Here is a 24301-nt window from a genome sequence, read left to right as displayed (position 1 = left end):
TTCTCTCTAAGGCACCATCTTCCCTTTCCCGTGTAACTTGTAATCACGATGCAATCTCCGCTGTTCTAACACTCCCTTGCTTTATAAAGCCATGGCTGTGTTCTCTAGGGAGGGGAAGCATGAACAGCCTGACAAAATAACCAGCCTCTTGCATTTTTTCCCCTTTTGTTTAATTATAAAGTAAAGAGAAAAATCCCATTATAATTTTGGGCAACTTCCATCCACAACCGCGCTGTCTGAACGCAGGTTTTGCCTCTTGCTTTATCTTTCAGTCTGCACTTTATTAAGGCAATTTCCCCCCCACCCCTCAGCCTTTCCAACTTCAATCAGGCCCAGAAGGACCTTGCAGCTTCCCGGGATGTGAATGCTGCACCTGGGAGGGATGCTCTGACACCCCTCATGCTCTGATGGGACATGGTTGCGCCCTCCCAGCTGCTCATCCCCAGCAGTAGCTGTCCTCCTCCCAGCGCTCCCCAACCACGGGCTCACTCCAGACAGTGGCCAGAGGACAAGTGGAAGGTAACTTACTCTATTTCCTTTCTCACCAGGCAAACCAGCCAAGCCATCAAACCCTCGGTCACCCTAAAAGAGAAACCAGTTTAGTTCACACTTCCACCTCCTGTTGCGTATCTTCACAACTGGGAGGAGAGGCTGATCTGGCCGAGGTGCATCCGGGGGAATGGGCAGCTCTTGCCCGTTGGCAGGCCCTGGAGCATCACTCTGCCTCTGCTCACTGCAGTTCTCCTCCTTCCCAGTGCTGCTCGTTATTTTGCTTCCCCTTCTTCCCTGCATCCCTCCTTTGAGGGCAGTCGACGCTCATTAAAGCACTTTACCAGATAAATGATTTGCAGTCTCCTGTCTCTATATCAAAACCCCATCTATTCCAGCTTTAAGTATCTACATAATAAAGTACTTAAACCTTCTAATACATGATTCCCTGAGCAAACTTTCTCTGCATTCAATTGCAGTGGCACAGCTTCTTCCTTGCTTGATAATACCAGCAGATCACAGCTGAATGAAGGGATTTTGCCTCAAATAAAAATACAGGGCATTAAAATTCCTCACCACGCCTTCCCCATTTCCTCACCCAGTTAATAGGGCGGGGGTTTTGTAGTTATATTTTAGGACACTTCCAACTGCTCATTCATGTTTGTTTTCCATAATTGGCATTCCAAAGTATTTGTTCTCCAACGGCAGCCAAGGGAGCACAGTTCATTCTTAAGAGGATTCAGCAATTAAAAACATGAAAGGAAAACACGGATTGCTGTTGTGCCTTCCAGGTGTGTGCCTAACTTCTCCCTCTCAAAGACAGAGCCCCGGCACCAGTTCAACCACCTCCTCCAAGAAAGGTGGGCTCCTGCTGCCAAGGGTCCCCCAGTTCACTGCTAAAGAGCAGATGCGGATTCCAAGAGCACATCAATACATGGTGGTACCTTTGGTCCTGTCTGTCCCGGCATTCCTCGGGCACCGTCGCTGCCGGCTCGTCCCTGCAACAGAGAAAAGCAAAGTCCAACACAAAGGGCAGGGCAGGACCCAGGGACATTTGCTCTCTGCTCTGCGGCCGAGGGAAGCTTTATTTAAGTCAGAGCTCTCTGGGGAACAGCTTCCCTTGGGAAGGAAAACGTGCTGCTCTGGTTTGGAAGGAGCATCCCGGGCTCAGCCTGGTGTGAGACACAGGGCAGCAAAGCTGCTTCACTACAGGGGATGCTGGGACATGGTCCTTGATTTTAATTTGAAATAATCATTTCCCAGCACACTTGACGAGATGATAATCACCACATTCACAAATTGGAATATGCTCGGGAAAGCCAGAAGTGCGTCACACAAAAGACTTCCTCATTCTTTCCTCTGACAAACCGACGAGCCAGAGGACGGTGTGAAATGGGAATCAGCATCAGGGATGCTGGCAGAGCAGGTGAGCACGATTAATCCCAGCTCCAGCAACCCCCAGGGACTGGGTCCTCCTTGTGCACTACTGAGACCAAGGCACTGTCCAAACCAGCCCATTGTTCATGCAGCCACAACCTCAACAGCACAGAGGAAAAGAAAATGGGACAAAAGATGGGGAGCGTGCACTTGCAGCTCTCCCCACACCACCCAGCCCTGAACTCCCATCCTCATCTGCGCCTGCCCAGATGGACAGAGAGCTCCTGGACAAGGCACCGCTGGCCACCAGCCTGCTCTTGTGCAACGCTCTCGGTGCTCAGGAAGTGTTTGGCAGCAGAAACCGTTCCTAGCAGGGACCGCAGCTCACGCAGTCGTCAGCGCAGCTCCCGGGACACTCACCCTGCGGCCTGGCTTTCCTGCCGGACCGGGAGGACCCTGGATGCCTCGTGGACCCTGCAAGGCATCAAGGAGAGAGGAAGAATTGCATCATCACCCATAGGCACACAGAGGGACCCAGCGCTGCTGGGGCTGCCCGGGTCACCGGGGCTATGAAATGGGACGTGGAGTCCTCAAGCAGAGCCCATGGTTCAAAATGCACAGGGAAGGCTCAGGACTGAGTATCTCTGCGCAGGAATTGCACGAGGAAGATTTTGCCCTGCAAGCAGCTCCATGCAGTGGAGACAAATTACTTCCCCCACTATTAGAAAGTGGGAATTTCCCTTTATTACAGGATTTATGGCTCGGGGGAACAGTTTCCTGAACATCAGCAAACTCCTCACACTCCAACCCAGCTCATATTTACAGGACTCCCCCACGGATGTCTGAAGGGAAGGGAAGGGAAGGGAAGGGAAGGGAAGGGAAGGGAAGGGAAGGGAAGGGAAGGGAAGGGAAGGGAAGGGAAGGGAAGGGAAGGGAAGGGAAGGGAAGGGAAGGGAAGGGAAGGGAAGGGAAGGGAAGGGAAGGGAAGGGAAGGGAAGGGAAGGGAAGGCCTTCCACCTGCAGAATCTCACACTGCTAACTTAAAATTATGTCTCGAGTTTGCATTTGGATGCATTCATATGCAAAGCAGATGTTCCCACTCACATTCAGCTGGCACTGGGTTACTGACTCGCTCCTTCACTATAGCATCTAAAGCAGGGCTTCATGCCCTCCTTTCCCCCAGATCTCCTGGTTGCCCACTGCACCCATACTCACCTGAGGTCCCATTTCTCCAGCTTCTCCCTTTAGTCCTCCACTGCCCGGGGGTCCCTTTGGGCAGAGAACGGGATTTATTACATCCATAGCAGAGCCAGAGGGAAGATTCATACCATGTTAGGGAAGAGCCACTCATGCAGGTAACCCAGAGCATCCACGGCTCCGCTCCATGTTCACTTACCATGGGGCCTGGCCGCCCCGTCAGACCCATTGGACCCGCTGGTCCCCTCAGCGCCAGCTGCAACACAAACAGAAACGTTGCTCAGTTGGTGTCTCTGCTTCGCTGCTGCAACGGGACAAAGCCACCATCGTGCCACCAGCCACATGTTCTCGCCTTGTTTAACCTGGCCTTGAACACTGCCAAGGATGGGGCATCCATAGGTGTGTACAGACAAACCCTGGCCCAGACCCTGCCACATGGAGGGGCGAGGAATTACCTGCATCTAAACCAGATGCAAATCTGCATCCCAGACCCCCTTTTCCATCATCACATACAGGCACAATTACATGGATGCTTTTGGCAACAAATCATTTCAGGTAAATACCAGAACTGCGCCTGGCCAGGCTGCAGGGGTTCGCTCCCATGTATTTATGATCCCAGTCCGGATTAGGAGGATTTCTTTCTTTACCATCCTGAGAGTTCAGTTTTAAAGGGGTTTCTCCCTTGTTTTAGTTACTACTTAATACCCTGCAAACAGAACAATTCTATTTGCACCAGGGGGCTTTTAGCTCCGTAATTAAGGAGTCATGGAACCATGCATCAAGTCAGTAATCCCCATGGTGGGTAATGGGGCTGGTCCACACTTTAAAGCATCACTCAGGCAATTCATTCCCTTGTGACAATTGAACACTAAAAGAGTTGTAATTATCTGTGTACTCCAGTAATTAAAATCTACCCGCAATTGCACTTGGAACGACATAAATATTGCACAAATGCTACGTGTTGTGGCATCTTTTCACAACACCCCATTAAAAAGGAGACGCTCTGAAATGCTGGCAGCTGGGACAGCGAGTGCTGCCTGATGAAACCCAAATTTAAAGGGAATAAATCAACCTGAAAAGGTAATAACCACCGATAACAAGCAAATCTACCCCCAAAAAGGAAATAAGATGTCCTTCCCCCGCAGGATTCCTCTTCCATTCCTGCCATATCCTGTAGCTTCCCCACAAAAGTAATTTATTTCCCTTTCTGCTTTGGTATCAGGGTTTTCAGCTGGAATTATCCAACAATAGGTTGACGTTAACCAAGAAATAGATGGGGTTTTTCCTTTATGGAGCTATCCAACTTCTCATCCCCAGCCCAGAAGCCGCGTGGGATTTGTTTGTTTGTTAAACTGAACATTGATTCAAATGAATAAAACCAACAAAACCAAGGAGAGAAAAGGGATTTGGAGGGAGGGGAGGGAGCTTCTTTGGGCTCTTCATTGCAGGCCCAATTTTCAACAAGCCGAAAACAAAGAACAAAACCAGAGAGCCTGAGCAAGCAGATGCTTCTCATGAAGTGCTCATCCGGTCACATTCCCAGCAAAAGAAAATGCTGATGGAAAACTGCGGGCAGGCTTGAAATTAGGAAAATTGGGACTGACAAGGTAACACCAGACACACAACCCATTGGTATTATCCTCAGAGCAACATTCATGGATGGCGATGTGCAGTGGCCGGTGGCATCAGCGCTCTGTACGCTACCTGAATACGTATAAGGTCAAACTCCTTTGTAAGAGGGGGCTTGGATGGAAACCAGAATGGCATCAGCTAAGCCAAAACCCTTGTTATAAACCTAAAAGGGGCTCATGCCCCCCAGCTGGGTGGAGATGCCAGTGAGCTCTAGTTCATTCAAGGGTGCAATAATTTGCTTTTTAGCTTATCTCAACAGCCTGTGCTGAAGCGACCCCCAAGCACCGTGGATGGTGAGAGACATCTCTGACACATTTATCCTGCTCCTCCTCTTCCTCAGGCACCTGCTGCAAGAGGCATCCCCAGCAGCCTTCACTTACCCTGGCCTGCTGCAGGATGGCTTGGGCTTGAGCCTCCTGGGCTGAAACAAGAGGTCCTTTAGAGCTGGCATCTCCTCCTCCACTGAAGCGGAACTGATGGGAACAAGAAGCAGAAAGCAGGTCGCAGGGTTGCTGTCCCTCCACCCTCCCACTGGCCTGACCCCTCGACAACCGCTCAACACAACCAACCCAACACCAGAGCTGCTCTTCCAGAGCGTCCAATCGACCACTGTGCTCTTGGGTCACCCAGCTCACAGGAACAACCCGACTGTTTCCCACGTCCGTACCTGCACAGCAGATTGTACCAGCTCAGAGTAACACGCAGTGAGAGGGGCTGCGGGCTCGGGGCTGTAAGGACCTCACGCACCACCCTTCGAAACCGAACACAACGCGCTCACAGGGCTGATGTTCCCCATGTGGATGCTTTCGGCCAGGAGACCCCCGGAGATGGGGTTGCATCAGGTTATTTGGCTCTAGCTGCCTCTCTGCCCCAGGACAGAGGCTGTATTTCTCAAGCATGGCAGTGTGCTTCAAAGAGCAGAGTCTGGGCTATTGTTCAAGCCAGGATCCTTCAGTGTACAAAGGACTTTAAAACCCCAAGCTTTACTGGTTTATTTTCCCAGACTTGAAAGGGAAGGAGTTTTGTGTTTAATTCTGCCTCTGCCACCCCCAACAGCTACAAGCCCACTTCCCAGGACACACACCCTTCTCCTGCTGTAACTGCATGTGCATTTGGGATGCATTTGGGGTTTTGCAAGAAGGACTCCAGGCTGCAGAACCTACTTGGACAGTTCTTTCACCTCCATTTCACCTCTGCCTTTCGCTTGGTTGGCGCTAGGTACGTGACCACATGAACTTGGCAAGCAGCTTCAAAGAGATGCAATTTATAGGCCTACAGTTGGTTACTGTAGGGACCAACAAACCTATTGTAATGGCCAGCTAAGCTCCATGTTGAGCACTCGGCCCAGGCTGTCCCAGGCACCCTGCCAGGAGCCTATACAAGGATCACCCTCCCACTTGGAGGCCGGACAAGAGCACTGTGGTTTTTCACTAAAGGCTCTTTCCCTTTGGTACCTAACCACTCATTTGCAGCAGCTGGTTTCCATAGAGTTTTCTCACATCAAAGCAGACACAAAATATAACCATTCCTTTAAGCATCCCAGGACCAAGAAGGCTGACTTGGTACTTGCTGGCTTCAATGCACATTAACCACAGGTCATCAAAACAGACCAGTTCATTCAGGTGCTTCCAACTGTAGCACCTGCTTTGAAGTACTGTTTGACGCAGGAGAAAGGGTTCTGCCCTTGGAATTGTCTTCAGTTGCTTCTTTATGACTCTTACTCTCCAGCACCATGCCCAGTCACAAACTCTTAAGCTTATTCATCCCTTCTGGAAGTTTTGACCTAGCTGCCCTGTGCTTCTGACCAATGAAGAAGTTACAGTGCTTTGCAGAAAGTAAATTTACCAGGGGAACCATCTGGACCCAGATGTGTCCTTGATGTAAAAGAGATGGGAGACTTCTACAAGAACAGGCACTAAGCAGTAGCAAAGCCAAGAAGCCAACTCATTTAAATGCTTGTACTCACTGGCAGCATGAGCATTGTCCCTGGTGGTCCTGGCAAACCATCTGCTCCTGGGAGACCCGGGCGACCAGGTGGCCCCTGCAAGAAACAAGAAGAGAAATAAACGTCTATGGTGTCATTTTAGTCATGTCCGTATGTAAGTAGTCATGGTTGCAGAGGCTTATGTCGTGATACAAAAGGCTCCCTGTCTTGACAAGCAGGTGCTGAGTGTGTGGGCATCCCAATGCCATGGCAAATTTTGTGGAAGCCCCTCTGGAACACACACGATTTTCCTTAGCGATTCCCTCTTGTTACATCCTGGCCCCTGTATTTCCAGAGTCTGCCATATGCAATTTTTGAGTGAGCAATTAAAGTCTCTGCAATGTTCCAAGCTAATGGAAGCAATTTAGTTTAGCTGGGTCTGTTAAAACCTATTAAAAACATATATGAAACTTCGTAACTCAGGTCAGTGAGATAGAAACGTGGAAAGATAAATACGTTTCTGCACATGTTCAGTCATCTGGGTCATTGCATTTTTCTCTCTTCTGCCTTTCTGTTAGTCCTAGGAGGCTACTTCTATCTACAGTGGAGTGAGTGATCCTGTCAGTGGCTGTAAATCAGCAGGACTCTGAGGATCTCCATGGAGCTGTGCTGATTAACATCAGTTGAGTCTCTTTAACTCAACTAAAGAAACACGCATGCAGTAAAAGATCTATTGATGGAGCTATAAATAATCAAATATGGCCAATTTTCCTAAGACAGCCCATAGATTATTTGTATTCCCTGTTGTGTACTTGGCAAGAAGTTGAAGTTAATCCAAATTTGCACTTCCATCCAACAATCCTACATGCAATGAGGATGACATCCAACTACTCAATGTGCATGCCTGATTACAGCTTCACACCAGCTCAAGGAGCTGAAGGCAAGACAACCTATCACATCCCAGAGAGGATGTGGTAAGGGCTCCAAGAGGAGCCCTGGTGCTCAGTCCATGGCAAGGCAGGCAGGGCTGCCTGGCCAACAGCTCAAGCTCGAGTACTTGGACACTCCCCTCGTCAGTAAACACCAATAATAAATCCTTCTGTGGAGAAGCAAAGCTCTTGGAAGGGCAAGCAACAGGCGCCTATGTTAGTTCCTGCTTTCTTTGACCTGCCTGATGCCCTCCAGCCCTTGCAGACACCAAATAAAAGCAAAAACCAAACCCTGCCACAAATCCAAGACATCTATGGACAATCTACAGGGACACCAAAGAGCCAGACCTTGACCCAGGGAGTTGCACACTCACCCCACAAGGCAAAGGGAGGTGGGTAATGGTGGGAAAGGGATAAGGGAAATAGAAACATGTCACAAGATCCCTAAAAACCAGAACCTTTATAAACAACCAACCAACCAACCCAAAGCATCCGGTGTTTTCTCCCTGCCCCACTGCCTTCCAACAAGATCTTGGTGCATCTTTTTGTTCCCTGTTCTTCCCTTCCCTCTATGTCATGTTCACCTTAACACTTCCCTCGTCACCTCCCTCTTAAAAAGGGACCCAAAACGCTCAAGCACAAAATTAGAGCCCAGCTCCAGGGTGGGGGTGAAGAGCTGCTGTGCTCCACCCTGCCCCAGCCAGCCCATGGCTGGACCCGCACCACAATTACAGGGCAGAGCCAAGGGCTGCACCGCAACCAGCCCAGAATAACAGTGCTGCTCCCCGTGCTGCAGCAACAGCACTGCCCGGGGAGCTAGCAGGGAAAGAAAGAAACCCAGCAGCAGGCTCGGTGGTGAAGGGAGCCTGCACACCACACCGGGATACCCATTTTTCAGGCAAGCTCATGATGTTACATTCATGCTGTTGACTCAGCCTGGCTGACACCGAAGCCCTTGACTCCGCTGCTGCGGTGCAGAGGCCAGGCCCATCTGCTGGAGCAGAAACACACTAAATAATTCAGGCCAGACTCATTTTCTGTAATAAACTTTGTTCCCTCTCTCTCTTCTCCTTTAACTCCAAGTCCAGCAAACGATGGATCAGGAACGAGCTTATTCATCTCTCTGTATGCACTCTGCCTGACAAACGTTGATGCACTGTTTTTATACATAAACACCTCCCTTTGTTCCACGTTGGGTGTGCGAGGTCTCTTCCTTGTGGGGTGGAGCAGTGGGGGGCAATGGGCTGGAGGAAAATCAACCCCATAAAGCACTTTGTAAATTGAAATTCATGAATGCCTTTCAGAAACGCAGCACGCCAGCCCCTCAGCTGGTGTAAATCTGTGTCACTCATTATGTAAATAGAGATTCGCTGATATATAGCAGCCAGGGATGGGGACTTCAACTTTCATTTGGTGCAGTGCTCTAAAATGCCACGCTGAGTGCAAACACTAATGCAATATTTCAAGGCAATGTTTACACTGAAACCTCAGTGTTAGCGCTGAGGCTCCTCGAGCAGCAGGCAGTGACAGTGGTGCCCAGCAGCCCACAGTACTGCAGGAGCCTGAGTTTGCTGTAAGGGTCTCTCTCAGCCTGTTTTTCAGCGCTGGTCTGAAGGTTCTGCAACAGAATCCCTTGCAGCATTTGGGGTCTTGTAGGTCCAGCAGTGCTCACTGGTGGTAGAAGTGGCACCCTGAACACATCCAGCCTTTCAGAACCCCAATGAGGATTTTAGGAATCCCATCACACCTCTGAGATGCAAACCTGTCGCTGGGGGAAGAAATCCTTTGGGACACAATGACGGTATGGTCTTGGAAGTTACAGCTCTCATTCTGTGATCAGCCTTCCCCATGGACAAGCTGATCAAGCCCAGAGCACCCCAGTACCCGGATTTCCAGGCACCCAGCAGGACTGGTGCGGAGCTGCAGTTTGCTCTAACGCTGCAGCTCATCGCGTTCAAAGGAGCACGTTTCCCTCATTTGACTTTCTCCATTCCAGTGCAGAGCACCCAGCACAGAGCTCGCCGGTCTCCTCAGCACCTCATTTCCTTCTTCCCACTGCTCAGAGAAACCCAAGTCATCCTAAACCGCCCTCCTCCCAGATGAGTCCTCTGAAGCCTCCCACAGCCAGGCTGCTCCGCAGCTTGCCCGGTGGCACAAGCTCTTCTTTGTGTTGTGGGATAAACGAACAAACTGCCACGATGAATAAACCAGAGCTAAATGAGTGTTGGCCAATATTAACATAGCTGAATATTATTGGTATATTAATTCAGTGCACCTGCCTGATTGCAAATAAGAAATCTTTCTATCAGATGTAGGCATAGGAAATGTTCCTCGCCGCACACGTTGAAGTGCCATGTAAATTCATGAGCTATGTGCAGGGTTAATAATAAACAAATTAAAAGAGGAGCTGCTGTAATTGAAAAGGAGTATTTTAATGCAGTTGCAGCTCCTGGCTCTGCAAGTTCATCAATTCTCTATGCACAATATGCTGTATTACATTCCGTTCTGGCCACACAAAAAAGCAGGATATGCTAGAATGTAAATCACGCCTCGTTTCAGGGTGTGGAGCAGCATCTTCGGGGACAACGTGTCTGCTGCTGCCTGGCTTTGCACGGCCACTCCAGAGGAGCCTTGCCAAATGCCTGCATCTGCCTGGACCAAGGGCAGGAGCAGACTGCCTGCAGCATCCATCCTGCCTGTAGCATCCATCCTGCCTGCAGCATCCATCCTGCCTCTAGCATCCATCCTGCCTCTAGCATCCATCCTGCCTGCAGCATCCATCCTGCCAGGCAACCGAACACTTGGGAGCAGAAGCAGCAAGGGGAGAAAAGGACAAAGCTGGGCAACAAATAGAACCCTTCCAGGATGAAGACCCACCAAGGGCCTGATGAAGTCACACAGCTCTTTCGACTAATCCTAGACCACTGCAAGGTGCAAGCCACTGCTGGGACCTTGCCCATCCTCTCTGAAGTCCCATACCCAAGGAGGCAGAGGCCTTCCTTGGTGCTGCAGTGTCTCAGGGGTTAATCCAGCCTCACTGAGTGGTGGCCCTGGCTCCTGGCCATGGGCAGAGCCTGCAGCTGCCTATTGACTTTCTGAGCTTGCAGGCACCGATCAATGGAGCACAGTCAGGGCCTCTCGTTCTGTCATGTCACAACCACAAGAAGCATTATTACTGCTCCATCAAAACCCAGTAACACACACCAGGAGTGTAGGTGAGGTGGGGTCTTTACAGCACTGCTCTGGGGGAGCCAGCAGGCTCCAGGCAAGTCCCCAGGGACCGAGAAGGTGTCAAAGAGCCTTCATTAAAGAAATACAGAGCCCAGGTCAGAGCCGTTGCCACCGGAGCATCCCAACGCTGAAGCGGTCTTCTCAAGCACACCTTAAACCCACAGCAGACACTTCCCAGTGCAGGCCAGCAGTGGTTTCGTTTCTTTCAGTGGTTGTAGTTTGCAATGTCCGTGTCATGGGGCTGGGAGGTGAATAATGAAGGGTTGGAGCCAGCTGGTTGCTTTGTCCTCCACTGGAGGAAGGAGACTGCCCCAGGGAAGGAACTCCGGTCCCAGGGGTCCCAAACCCACCCCAAGGGGATCATTTGGAAGAGCACCAACTGCAGAGGGGCAGTTTCCCACCTCTTCCTTATTGCTGACGAGAACCACCTCTGTGGGAGATGAATGACAGCACGGGCAGCGCTAGGGAAGGACAACAGCTCCGGGGTGCATCGGACAGGAAAGGGAAGAGCTGGGTGTCTGGAAAGGGAAAAGCTGGGACACCTCGTGTTGAGGAGCAGCTCCTGTGATCTGTGCCCCTGCTGCCCCCCTCCCTCCTGAGCTTTCCAGGAAGAACTCTGGAAAACCAGGCTTCCGGCCAAGCCCGCCTGCACAAACCCACCCGGGGGGAGGCACGCTATTGCCTTTATCACTAACGGGACTGTCGGGAGGCATCAGGCCACAACCAGCTCCAGGTGGAGGCTGATGCCAGCGCTGCTGGGAGCCCACTGAAACAGCAGAACACCAGAAGCTATTTTGAAAGCGCATCTGACTGCGCTCGACATCGAGATGCACCAAAGCATCCCAACTCCATTTGTTTTGCTCACAAAGCTGCTGAAATCAATGAATTTACTCATGCGAAGTGACTGCTGCTGGTCCACACGGCCCCGCACCGCTGCTCAGCTGCCTGCAGCACACACTGCTCCGCTGGGCTGCACCGAGCAGGAACCACTCTGCTCCTGCCGGCGCAGCCCGACATCGGTGCTCCATCACCGAAACCAGCATCGCTCAAGGGCACTCCTCTGGTTTCAGACCCAAACGGAGCTGCTCCAGCAGCCAAGAATGATCCCATCTCAGCTCCTGTGCAAAGCCAGAGGCCGCCGGTGCTACGGTGAGCACTAGATGTCAAGGCACAATCCCTGTGCTGGCTGCAGGGCTGGAAGCGATGGGCAGCCTGGTCCCGTTGGGTACCAGACAGGGACCTGCTTGCCTGGCTCTCTCTGCCAGGGAGGGGGAATAGGCTAGAACAGGGCGAACAAAAGCAAAACCTTGTGTTGGCACAAGGCTCATTTCAGAGACTCAGGCCACAGAGTGAGTTTTAATTTCCAGCAATCCCCAGCACCCATTTTGCTGCTCACATGGTGCTGGTGCAACATGTACTGACGTGAGGCTTCAGTCCAGGAGCTCCCAAAACCACAGATAAGCCCTGACCCCTGAACCCAGCAATAATGAACAGAGATGCAATTCTGACCAAAGTGTGGTGCTAAAATGTGGGATTTGGGCCCTGGTCCACAAAAGTGCTTTGGGAGCAGCTGAGACATCGCAGAGCTGGAGGCTTCTGCAGGCAGCAGTTTACAGAGCAGGTGCTGCCAGTGACAAAACTGATTTAAAGTGACATCAAGACCAAAGATGCAAACCCCAAGTTACAGCCCCACTTTGCACATACAAAACGAGCCAAAGAGGATTAAAACACAGGTACTCACTCTCTCCCCAGGGTCACCCATTAAGCCCACAGGTCCAGTTGGTCCTGGAGGTCCTGGAAGACCCTAGCATGGAAAAGACAGGGAAATAAATAAGCTGTTAGAGCTTTCTCTTCTGTTTTGCACCAGGAAATGGACCCAGAGCTCTCTGCACCCTTGCTGGGTATCTGGAAGCAACAGAGCCCTCCACATACATCAGCACCCCAGAGCCGCGCGCACCCTGCGGTGCAGACAAAGGGACACTTACTGCTGGGCCTTCGGGTCCGGGGGGGCCTTCCACCAGCATACCCTGAGCAATGGAAGAGAAGACAGAACCATTAGCAAGGCACAGCCTCACAGTCACTCTGCCCACAGGGCTGGAAAGCCCAATGCTTCCTCTGAAGTATTCCAGCTCCTGCTGCTGGGTGTGGGTATCCCTGAGCTGCAGCATCTCTGCTCCCTCTGCATGAGAGGCACAAAAGGCATTGCCCACAGAAGAACCAGATGCCATCTATTTAAATCACACAGGGCACGGCAAAACAGCCCCAGCCCCAAGCCCACCCTCTCCCAGCACAGGGTCACCTTCCCAACCGCAACCCTTTGCCCTCAGCACATGGCCAGCAAAGGGCAAACCCTGGGGCACATCCAGCCTGGATGGTGCTGGCGCAGGAGAAAAGCTCCTCTTCAGGAAGAAGCTGTTTCTAGACCCAAGCAGCTTTAAAAAAAAAGATGTTAATAATCAAATAGCGGGGTTTTGAAATGACTTTCCCAGCAGCCTGCGCGCTGTGATTTATCTGTGTACCCAGGAAATCACTGTGTGGGCAAAATGGTAGAATAATGTCATTCCAGGCCTTTTAATCTAAATATTTTGTCATAACTTTAAATCAGGTCTATCACATACTCAGTAGAGTTTTTTCTTCCCCCCACCCCTCCTCATGGATACATAAGAGGCAGGAAAGAAACCTCTCAATAATCCCAGCAAATGCTTTCCTGACAGCATCAGGACAATCTGCTGGGAAGAGCCCCATGGTGAGCACGGCCCTGTTCCCTCTGGGCCAGTGACCGTGACCGCAGCAGCACCCAGGGTGAGCCAAAGCCATCCCAGCACTGCCCAGTTCACGGGCAGCAAACAGGGACACTTCTCCTGTGGGATGACATCCGCCTGTAAAACCCTGCAGATAAGCAGAGAGTTCATATGGGAGAAGCCAGGAGGAAACAAGTGCGGGGACTGGCCTTAGGCCACCCTTGGCCGGTCTCCTGGACTCAGCCCCGGTGCTAAAAGCCTCAGCTGACCCCGTGGCAGCCACTACAGCAGAAGAGGGCTCAGCTGAACCCATCTGAAAAGGCTACAGGGAAACCCAGGCATTCCAAAAGCCTCTAAGCCCAGAGGAGCAAAAGAAGGGGTAAACCAAGAACCATCCCTGCTTCCATCGGTGGGATGTGTGTTTCTGCACCACTAATGCGTGGCCAGTGCTGTTTTCTGTCTCTCCCAGTGTCCATGCTACTCATTACCACCTCGTATAAAAACTGGCTCCCACCTCACTTGGAAGTGTGAGGGGAAATTTGCTGCTGCTGCCATCACAGAAGGAAGCGCCTGCGCAGCCGTTCCTCACCAGGAAAGAATGTAGGTCGCGGGCTTCACCCTGTGCCCATTTTGACAGCAGTTTTCCTGCCTGCCGTGGAGACGCTGCTCTCGTGCGGGTGGGAATTAGGGTGAACCCTACACAGCATTCCTCTGACCTGCGCTAAGTGTCAGCTATTTGCTGTTGGAAGCTACCGAGAAGATGCTGGTGGAGAAAGCATCCCCCAAGACATCCACGAAGCACTGGCTCCTTTTCGGGCAAACAATGAGGACATCGTGCAGGGAACCCCAGAGGTCCCAGCAAACCTTTTCCCATATGGAACCCCCAAGGTCCATCCCTGTTGAGACCAACAATGGCACACTTTGCTGTGGCAGGCTCTAAACCAGACACCAGTAACTGTGTCTGGGCTGATGCATGGCTACAGCCCACACAGGTCTCCCCAGGACACACGTGGGCTGCTGGTGACCATGCCATGGGCTGAGCATGCTGAGGTTCTGCTTCCCATGGCCAGCTGCAGAGCCTGGGGCCGCTCCTCAGCGTGGGGTAAGGGCTGGGGCTAATGAGCTGATTTGCAATGCAAACATCCTTGGCATCCTCCCGTATTTATCTGTTGGTTTATGTTGAGCTCAAGCTTCAGGGACATCTGGAGATTCTCCTTGGCAAGAAACCGCCACTGTTTATAGGACTGCTCATCAACAGGAGCAATGGAAAAGTGGGAGGGTTTGGGGACCAGGACTGGTGTGGGGGGGGGGATGCCACCAAGGGTGATGCCTTGGGGTAGAGCAAGCAAACCATGGAGCTGGGAGTGTCACAGGGGAAAAGAGAGCATTGCTTCCACTCAGTCAACACCCAGTGCTACCCACGAGTGCAACTCATGCCACAGGAACAGCCCAGACACTGGCTGCAGCACACAGAGGTGTGTGCAAAGGCTGATCACACCCTGCCTGGGGCAGGCAGGAGCACCAGGGCCCCCCCAGGCACAGGCAGCCTGGAGCCTTCAAGGATGGGGGGTCCCCACCATCCACCCATGCCCAGCTCAGCCCTCCTCACCCTGCAGCTGTGCTGCCCCGCTGCCTCCAGCAAGTGTCAGCACCGAGCAAGGATTGAAGGACAGGAGGGTGGAAGGGATCGGAGAACAAACCCCGCAGGATCCCGCTGACGCCTTTGGGTTTCTTCCCCCTCTGCTGCAGCTCCCATCGGAAAAAAAGACCTAAAGAGCGCAACGAATCCCAGTTTGTGCCGCAGAGGAACCGCTCGGCGAGGGGCAGGGCGGCATTTGGTCCTGTTTACTCTCTGGCAAAAGCGATGCATGCTCCAGTGTTTTGAAATAGCGAAGGCAGCCAAATTCTTTCTGGATGATTAAACTTAACTGTTTTGTTGGCTTTGTAGCCTTGCCGATGGGCTCTGGAGAGGGCAGGCTGGCTTCTGCCATCGTTTCCCTGGGGTTCAGCTGCCCCCCACCCTTCCCACACCTCCGACAAGCAAACTGCTCACTCCTTGGGTCTGCAGGGTGGGAGCGAGCCCCAGGAAGGAAGGGAAGGACAGAAAAGCTTTTACAAGATGCTCAGTTCAGGCTTGTCAAGCCCTGCTGCTGCACCCCAGCCTCCCCCTGCTCCCCCCAGCAGAACGTCGGTCAGAGAAGGAAAGGGAGGAAGAATTAAAGAGAAATAACCGATGGGAAGTGCTGCTGCACTGGGCCCTTGCCAGAGAAACGAGGTTAATTGAGCTGCTGGTGCATGGAGCATGTGGGGAGGCGGCTGCAAGGACCTGCAGCCCCAGCTCCAGGCTGGGAGGAACACCCATGGCAGCACCCTGGTACCCAACAGGGGACACACACATGGCCATCAACCCCCAGCCTCTTGCTCTGCCCAGTGGGTACCTGTGAGCCAGCCCCAGCTGGCCCCATAGTGGCTCCATCCTCACGTAACAGCGTGCTCAGTTGGGCACCCACAGTTTTTGCTGACTGCGGAGGGCACAGGCAGCTCTTTAGAGAGAAAAACAACCCCAGAAACAGGCCAGGACAGATCATAAAGAGAGGGCTGGGTTCCACTCCAGATGACATCGGGTTTCTCTGGAAGCCGATGGGACCCTGGAGCAGCAGCAAACCCATCCTCTCCCACCGCTGTGTGCTGGGAGAACCGCTTCATTTCCACAGAGATTAATTCATTAGCGGCACAATTAAAGCCAATCCCAAGCTGCAAGCTCAGGTCAGGATGTGACTCAGCCACCAGCGCCTGGGGAGTTGGGGTCACTGCGAGCTGAGGGCACTTCAAACCTCCAGAGAGGTGAGACCTGCCCTCTGCCTAACGCTTCCCCTCTGAAAGGCCGGGGTTTATTCTGGTAAATGAGAGATTTCATGGGAAATACTGAACTTCTTCATGATTTCGGTCACTGCTTGAAGGCTTTGATAAGAAAAATGTACAGTATTTTGTATTTAAAGTGTTTAAATGAACCGAGTAATTCCTCCATGGGAAATTCTCCTCCCAGCTGTACCAGAGCACCCCAGGCCACACCAAACGTACCGCTTGGACTTCTCCCTTGGGAAAACACTAACACCAAAACACCGTTTGATCCTTACCGGCTCAATAATGGCGGGCTCCCCTTTCTGTCCCTTCTCGCCCCGTGGGCCACCGATCTGCAGCACACAAGGGAAATACAAATCCAGAGTCAGAGACGACATCGCCCCCATCAGCATCACTGCTCTGAGCAGGATCTGGAGATCCTGGACCAACTTCTGCCCCAAAAGGATGCTGATGCTCATGCAGAAGAGAAACGGGCACCTCCTCCCCCTGTGCAAAGCACATGCAGTGCAGGGGAATGAATCCAAGTGAGATGTTCTCACTGGTTTTTGCATTGCTGATCTTTATGCTATTAATGATGGGGTGACAAACATTTTGAGCCAGACTCACCTTCTATGGGAAATAAACTCTCTTACCCCTTCATAGATGGTGTCCTGGTTGGCAGGCATGCCGGGGCCGATATCAGGAGAGACTGTTCGGTCATAATAGTTATCATAATAATTCCCATCATATTCTTTTATTGTTTCCTCAGTGAAATCTTTATCCAGGTCGTCTCCTCCCTGAGCAGCCTGGAAGCAAAAGAGCAGCAACACATCAGGCTGTGCATGGTGGAATAAGGGGTGCAGGGTTTGCAGTGTGAGGAGGATGTATTACAACAATAGTTGTAAAGAACAAGCACAAGAAAAGTTAAGTTCTGGAGTTTTAAAGTCTCCAGAGACCTCTAAGGGTTTTCCAGTGGCAGGGAAGAAGGATGGGAGGATCTTTATGTCAAACCCACCCTGGCTTTCCCTGGGATTCCTCTGTCAATCCCTGAAATACCACTGAGGAAAAGTCTGAATGAGGAAAACGAAGCAGAGCACAAAGCACCAGCTCACATCAGGAGCACCCTGCAAACTCTAAAGACCTGAAGAAAGAGGCAATGGAAGTCTCAAACTCCAAGCCCTCCTCATCTCTCACAGCCTCGATATCAGAGATGCTGGATTATTAAGCATAAGAATTGACACATCCAGTCTCATATTTAAAATGCCCACCAAATCCTCAATGTGTTGTTGTGGGTATCTGATTACAGGAGGAAACGTGGAAAAATCCAAGCTCGCTTCTACAAAACCTCCTGTTTGCTTATCCCGGGATCCAGACTGGGACTGGAACTGTGCAAAAAGCAGAAGCAGAGGTTTTCCACAAATCTGATGCATTAATCCCTGAATCCTTCCCGAATCCTTCCAGCAGCAGATGCTGGGCAAGGACATCCAGACAAGCATCAGAATTTCCTTGCTTCTCTCTATCCCCCCGTGCTTTCTGCAGCCTGGCAGGCAACCGCCTCTTGGCATCATTTGCTCCGAGCAGCACCGTGAAGAACATGTGCTGCTGCTGATGGGGTTTTTTGTTTCTTTCCCTTCCAGGTAATGACCAAAATGATCCATAAATTGAATTATTTCCAGTGCTTCCCAGAGAAATTATCTCCTCCCTACTATGAATTCAAAATCACTTAAATGCCACCATCATTTCCAGACCTTGTTTCGGTGCCAAAACAGCTCAGAACCACTGAGCACAAGCATCTGCATCCAAATTCAAGAGGTTTTAAATAAGAATAAGCCTAGTGCTAAGGCAGCCACTGCTCTGATACCCCATCTTCTTTCAGCTTTGCAAGCACCAACTGGTCTTTGCAGGAACTGTAGCTTGGCAATTACTCAATCAGAAGGCTCAGAAAAGTCAGCATCACTTTTCCTCTGTGCTGTTCAAATGGATTGGGTGCTATCACAATCTCTTTTATCCTGTTTGCAATCTTTTATCTGGGTTTGCACTTTGAAACCTTAAAACCTGTTTCTCTCGCTACAAAGATTCTGGATTTAACATAGCAAGCTCGTTCCAGATTGCATTGCTTTAAATGAGCATCAGAAATGTCCAGGATGATATTTTGATTAAGGTCCCAAAATCCATTTGCATGGGAAGATTTCCTCGAATAAGTGGGCAGAGGAGGAGCGAAGTTCTCCCTGCTGAGAGCTGCAGGTGCTTTGGAGGAAAACCAGAACAAAAGCCCAAAAAATCATCTGAACAACGCTGGTAGACAACTAAAACCAGTCTGCACAGGAAACAGGAGGCCCCAAAATCAGCGTGCAGAACACTGTGCCTCTGCTTTGCTGGTAACAGCTTCATTTAAATCTCCTTTTAGTCCTCCCTTTAGAGAAGCAATGCAGATATGAAGCCCTGGTATACGCATCTGGACAAGTAAAGCAAACTGCCTGATGAATAGCAGGCAATGAGCAGAATCTATCTGCTCCCAGCTCCTCTTGCTCTCGGGAGTTATCGCTGCCTACTAAATCTCGGAATTGCTTCCCCGGCATTTATCAGCCGTTATGAGCCATGATGAAACCCCAGCCCAGGAGCGCTCAGCGCCTGCTCCTGCCTCTCAAACCTCTCGCACTGGTTTCACTTGTTCAAAGCTAAATCCCCTTTTCATTCCCATCGTAGGAATTAAAGCCTCCCCAGACTGCAGTCAGGTGAACTCCAACAGCGCCGGGCTCTGCCGGCAGGAGCCTGGGAGGTGAAATCACACCGCACATACCCATGGCCATGAGCACTTTGCTTCCTGAACCAGCCAAAACACGAATGAGATTTTTAATGGATTTTTTTCTCTCTTTCTAAAGAGCAAACAACCTTCTCCAACCCACTGAAAGCCTGCTCTTAATAACAGGTATTAGGCAGGCAATTCCATGCAGGAGATCCCGATCCCCATCCCCATTTCCATACTGCTCACAAAGCAGCCTGGTCTGCTGCTGGATTAGAGCATCCGGTTTCCCCAGGAGTCCCTGGCTGTGGGCAGAACCCTTAGCTCCCAGTCTGCAATCCATATCCTCCTGGGTGCTTGTCCTTCAGGCTGGCACTTCCAGGGACTCTTCCCTATGTCACACTGCATTCGCCTTTGCCTCAGTGCATGCGAATCTCCTTCAGCCAGGCAAGTTGTGTCCTTTGCTCTGCTCCTCAGCTAAGAGATTCACTGGAGCAACCTCCCATCCCGGGAGCCTTCCCTGTCCAAACGCCCTCTCCTTTGGAGCTGCCGGAGGGGAACAGTTGCACTCTGTCCCTATGAGAGGCTTTGCTGAGAGAGGGTCGAGCTTTCACATAGGAAAGCTTCACCGTGTGTTTCCCTACCTGAACTTTCCTCCTCTTATTTCCTTTTCCTAACAACTAAAGCAGCCCTCGAGCCTCTTATTTCCTCTTCCAATTTTTTTCGAAGGTCACGCTATCCAATCCTCAATTCCTCTCTGTTAGAAAGTTCAAGCGTAGCCAAAGATTTCTGGCTCTTTGTCAGGAAACAGCAAAATTTCCCATCCATGGGTTCCCTCAGGTTGGCGCTCACTTCCTTGATATACTGGAGCCTTTTCTGTTTCTCTCTGTAGATCATTTCGGGTGGCTCAACCTCCTCCTCCACCACAGTTTCTACACCAATTGGCTGGACACGACCCCTCTGCATCACCAGCGCCAGGGTACTGAGTCCCCCCATAACCACCACAAAACTCTGCCAAGTCCCATCCTACCTCCCAGGAAACATTACCCTGCTGTCAACTCCCCTTGCTGGTGCTCCTGGATGGCAAAATTGGCCTCATCTAGCATTATTTCCTTACATAGTGAGCTATACAGCACGTGGCTGCAGGGCAGTTTGTCTAAGTCTCATCTAAAGATGAGACCCACATTCATCTGCTTGATGTAGGTCAACCATGGGACCTGGACTGCCCTCCCCTTTGAGCAGACGTGGCACAAAGCAGGGGTCCTCACTCTGGTGGATGCAGGAGCTGGAAATCGAGGGCTGGTCCCAGTGTTGAAATGGGTTTTTTGAGCATTACAATTGAACCCCCTGAAGATGTTTAGTGGGAATGGCAAGATGAAAAACACTGATGTTTTCCATCAAATCAACATTTTCAGGATTTATATTAATAGCTTTGAAATAAAACGATTCTACTTAGATTTTAACAGCAACCCTCATTTTTCTGCTTGTCACACGAGCACTTCACAGAGGGAAACGCAGATGTCAGCATGAGCACATTTTTCCAGGGGAATAATCCTTCACTAAACCCTCAAAATCTGTGTTCCACACCCTGAAATATCTGGAACGAGAATATTTTACAAGAAACTTCCTCTTCCAAGAGCTGCCCAAAGCGCTGCCAGATTTACCACATGGGTGAGCGCATCCCCGCGGCTCTCAGGGCTCTGAAACACCACGATTCATCAAAACCACAAAGTGAAAGGTAAAAGCGTTCACTGAAATTACATCGCTCTCGTTGTAGGTGATGACGGTGCTGGTGGGGAGTTCAGCTTCCACAGCGTTCTCAGTCAGTCCCCCCTGCGGGTCTACTTCTTCATTGTAGTTGACATCCTCGTAGGGCAGAGGTGTGAAGTATTCCTCATTAATGGTTTCATAGTTGTACTCATCCACGAGGGGATCACCCGCTGTAGTGTCCTCTTTGGTCTGCTTGTCAGGGTCCCCTTCATCCGGAGGTGGTGTGGGAGCAGGATAGTCCTATCACAGGAATAGAACGCCAGAATCAGAAACAAAAGCAAACCTTCCGCACCATCCTCCACCTCCCCTTCTACAAAGGTGAACCACATCTTTGCCATTGAATTGGTACCTGCTTGGTTTCGGGTCTCTCTCCAGCAGCCACTTCAGGAGCGCTGGGTTTGGCGGTGGGAGCTTCTGGCTTTACAGATTCATCAACATCTTCATAGTAGGGGTACTCATAGTAGTAGGTGTCACCTTCGCCCTCCGCGTCAGTGTACTGCAAAGAGAAGGTGAGAAGCAGAAAATAAGCTGGCAGCACCCAAAGGCATTCCTGCCAGCTCTTTTAGGTATTATTTCACATCAACAGGGCTACGCTGTGATGCAGATCCATGCACTGAAATCTTTCCCTTCCTCTTGTTCATCAGCTTCTATGAAACCTTCAGTAAGGCTTTGGGCTGCTATGGCAAGGCTGGGATTTGAGGAGGTTCTATATCATCTCTTGGTCCTCTGACCACAGATGACGGCCCAAACCTGCAGCAGTTCAGTCACCCATGATAACACAATACAGAAACATTAACTGGTTTTAGCCCTGGACTGCTGGGACCCCCCAGGTCGCACGTGTGATATATTGAGAGAGGTGGGAAGAACACGCTTGGACCGTGCAGCTGCTCTGCGAAGCCGGGATACCATTTTCACTCTAAGCACTAATAGTATCCATGTGACTTCCCATCCACCCGCAGGGCTCCAAAAGCAGGATATTTTCAGTGCTTTCCACAAGGCGTCAGTCATTCTTCAAGATGAAACACAAACAGAACGCTTGGTTACAGCCAGGCATGGCAAATTTCTTTGCCAGTCCATCGCTCTCACTGGCAGCAGATGCCGGCGCGTGGAGGAGTTATTCTTACATGGAGCAACACAGCCCTAAAACAAGCCAGCCCTTGTTGAGCTGCTGGCTCCAAGAGAAGTTTTCTTTTCCTACTACCACATATTTTGACTATACCGAGGTCTATTTTATTTTACTTATTGTTTCTCCAGCAGAGCTGGCACAGCGGTTACAGCACTTCCCAGGGGATGGGCACCCTGCGAGCATCACCCTCCTCCCCAGATCCCTGCTTAGGTGGGGGGTTTTCATTCGGTCCCAAAGCTCAGCCAGAGCAGGCTGCTGGCATTACAGCTTCCTAGAGGAGAGAATTAGACAAGATCTCAGTCACAAGCTCTTCCCTGTGAGGGTGCTGAGGCGCTGGCACAGGGTGCCCAGAGAAGCTGTGGCTGCCCCATCCCTGGCAGTGCTCAAGGCCAAGATGGACACAGGGGCTTGGAGCAAGCTGCTCCAGTGGAAGGGGTCCCTGCCCGTGGCAGGGGCTGGAGCTGGAGGAGCTTTAAGTTCTCTTCCAACCCAAATCATTCCAGGATTTGTGGGGATTTGGCAGGAGACCACAGACCTGAGACCAGCTGAAAGCAAGAGAGTGCATGGACCAGGAAGTGGGACCAAGAGAGCAGCCAAGATGCTGTGAAGCAGCTGAGGATGGCAGACCCTTCAACTGCTGTGAGCTGAGCCTGAGACCTCTTAAGAGGGTGTAAAATTCAGGTGATGCTCTTCTGGAAATCAGCCACATTCAGGCATTTCTAACGGAGCAGCAGAAATAAGAGAGCATTTTGTACCAGTCCTTCCTTCCTTTATCTGAAGAGAAGATCTGGGGCTAACTCTTTGCAGAAAAATTACTGAGCACAGCAGCTCATACAGATGAGCTGGAGCCAAACGAAATTCAAACGTCAAATGCAAGGGCAGAAGAAATTTCCCTCCTTTAACACCTGTTCTCAGGGAATACTGGAAAAGAACTGCTAAATCTTTTTACAAGCTCAACAGTTAACGTTGGAATCTAGAAGCAGGCGCCTGCTTTGGGCAGGGTTCACCGGCCAGGGAAGGGCGGTGTTTCACACTCAGCTCAGGTCGTCTCTCCTGCATGGCTTTGAGCTCCAAGCGAACATTCATTTCAGTCTCTGGAACTGGGAGGAGCCCAGAAAGGAAACTCCTGAGGGCAAGAGCCAAGACCAGAACCTGCACATCCTACAAACAAGCTCTGTCTCAGCCCTAACAGATCAGCTGCAGGGAAGCACAGACGGAGGAAGGAGCAGAGCGTTTGCAGCCGCACTATGGAGCTGGATGCCGCTGCCCAGAAGCATCCCCCCAACCCCACGGGAGCCTTACGTATTCATCCTGGTTGGGGTCCTGGGACTGGGGGGAGTCGGGGATGGCGGTGTCGCAGTCGGGGCTGTAGTGTTCGCAGTAATCATAGGCTGCTCGCGGGTCCGCCACGATCAGGAGCTGCTGGATGTCACCCTGCAGGGAAGGAAACACAGAGCGTTACGGGGACGGAGCATGAGAGCGCAGGTGAGGGGATAAACACCACCAGGAAAGGGAAAGCGAAATGCTTGGCAGTGCCTCCTCCCTGACACGGACACATCACCTGCGACGAGCCAAGCGAAACCCCCCGTGCCCAGTGCAGGGTCAAGCAGCCGCTTATCTCTGTGAGGTGTGAAGCCACCGTGCTTCCTGCCCAGTCCCAAATGCACCCTCCCAAAAGATAACCACACTAACTTCCAGGTTACTGCAGCAACCCAGCGCAACATCTGGGCACCTTTCAGATGCTACATGAGTTACCTTAAAATTGAGCATTGGTTTAATCTCATTAGTCATTGTTTCCTGTGAGTAACCTTTACGAAATTAGCAGAAATGTCTGCAAAGTGGTTTTCAGCTTCCTAATTGAAGAGAAAAATATTCTTTCCTTTGCTTTTTTCTTTTTAACAAACCCACAGAGCAGTTCTGTCACGGTTCTGGCTTTTGCTTTTGCAGTGTAACCACCAAAACCGGGGATGCAGCATTAGGAACACAGAAAACACCAAGTTTTTGTCTCAGAACATCACCCGTTCCCAGCCAGCTCTGGCCATTGCCTGACGCCGTGACCTATGTGGGGAACGTGGCCATGGTGTGACCCTGGGGGCATCGCCCAGCCCTGAGCAGAGACCTGAAGGAGCTGAGGGTGTTACTGGGTTTCTAACACCATCCATCACTATCCTCATCCCTGTCTTCACAGGCATTCAGAGCATCACACCAGGCATCACCCTTTTGGAGCTGCCTCCGCTGGAGGATGCCCAACCTGGCCAAGGCAACTTGCTGAAAGTTGATTGATGGGAAGATCCTTCCTGC

The 24301-nt window shown here is 51.1% G+C and overlaps 1 protein-coding gene across 2 annotated transcripts in view; it reads right to left on the bottom strand.

Moving 5' to 3' along the window:
- COL5A1 (collagen type V alpha 1 chain) overlaps positions 1–24301 on the bottom strand; it is a 134235-nt gene that overhangs the window by 52642 nt on the left and 57292 nt on the right. For both annotated transcript variants that reach the window (XM_065696027.1, XM_065696028.1), the window contains exons 5-18: positions 23303–23434; positions 21224–21370; positions 20866–21114; positions 17015–17167; positions 16658–16714; positions 12765–12806; positions 12521–12583; positions 6662–6736; positions 5076–5168; positions 3263–3319; positions 3082–3135; positions 2287–2340; positions 1434–1487; positions 529–582 (exon numbers count right to left, since the gene is read on the bottom strand). In XM_065696027.1, the coding sequence (XP_065552099.1) occupies positions 529–582; positions 1434–1487; positions 2287–2340; positions 3082–3135; positions 3263–3319; positions 5076–5168; positions 6662–6736; positions 12521–12583; positions 12765–12806; positions 16658–16714; positions 17015–17167; positions 20866–21114; positions 21224–21370; positions 23303–23434 (1284 nt within the window). The remainder of the gene's footprint in view (positions 1–528; positions 583–1433; positions 1488–2286; positions 2341–3081; positions 3136–3262; positions 3320–5075; positions 5169–6661; positions 6737–12520; positions 12584–12764; positions 12807–16657; positions 16715–17014; positions 17168–20865; positions 21115–21223; positions 21371–23302; positions 23435–24301) is intronic.

This window comes from Lathamus discolor, chromosome 15 (assembly GCF_037157495.1).
Source record: "Lathamus discolor isolate bLatDis1 chromosome 15, bLatDis1.hap1, whole genome shotgun sequence".
Lineage (NCBI taxonomy): Eukaryota > Metazoa > Chordata > Aves > Psittaciformes > Psittacidae > Lathamus > Lathamus discolor.
Note: the sequence above shows the minus strand (reverse complement) of the source record. Positions and strands in the feature narration are given on the sequence as shown.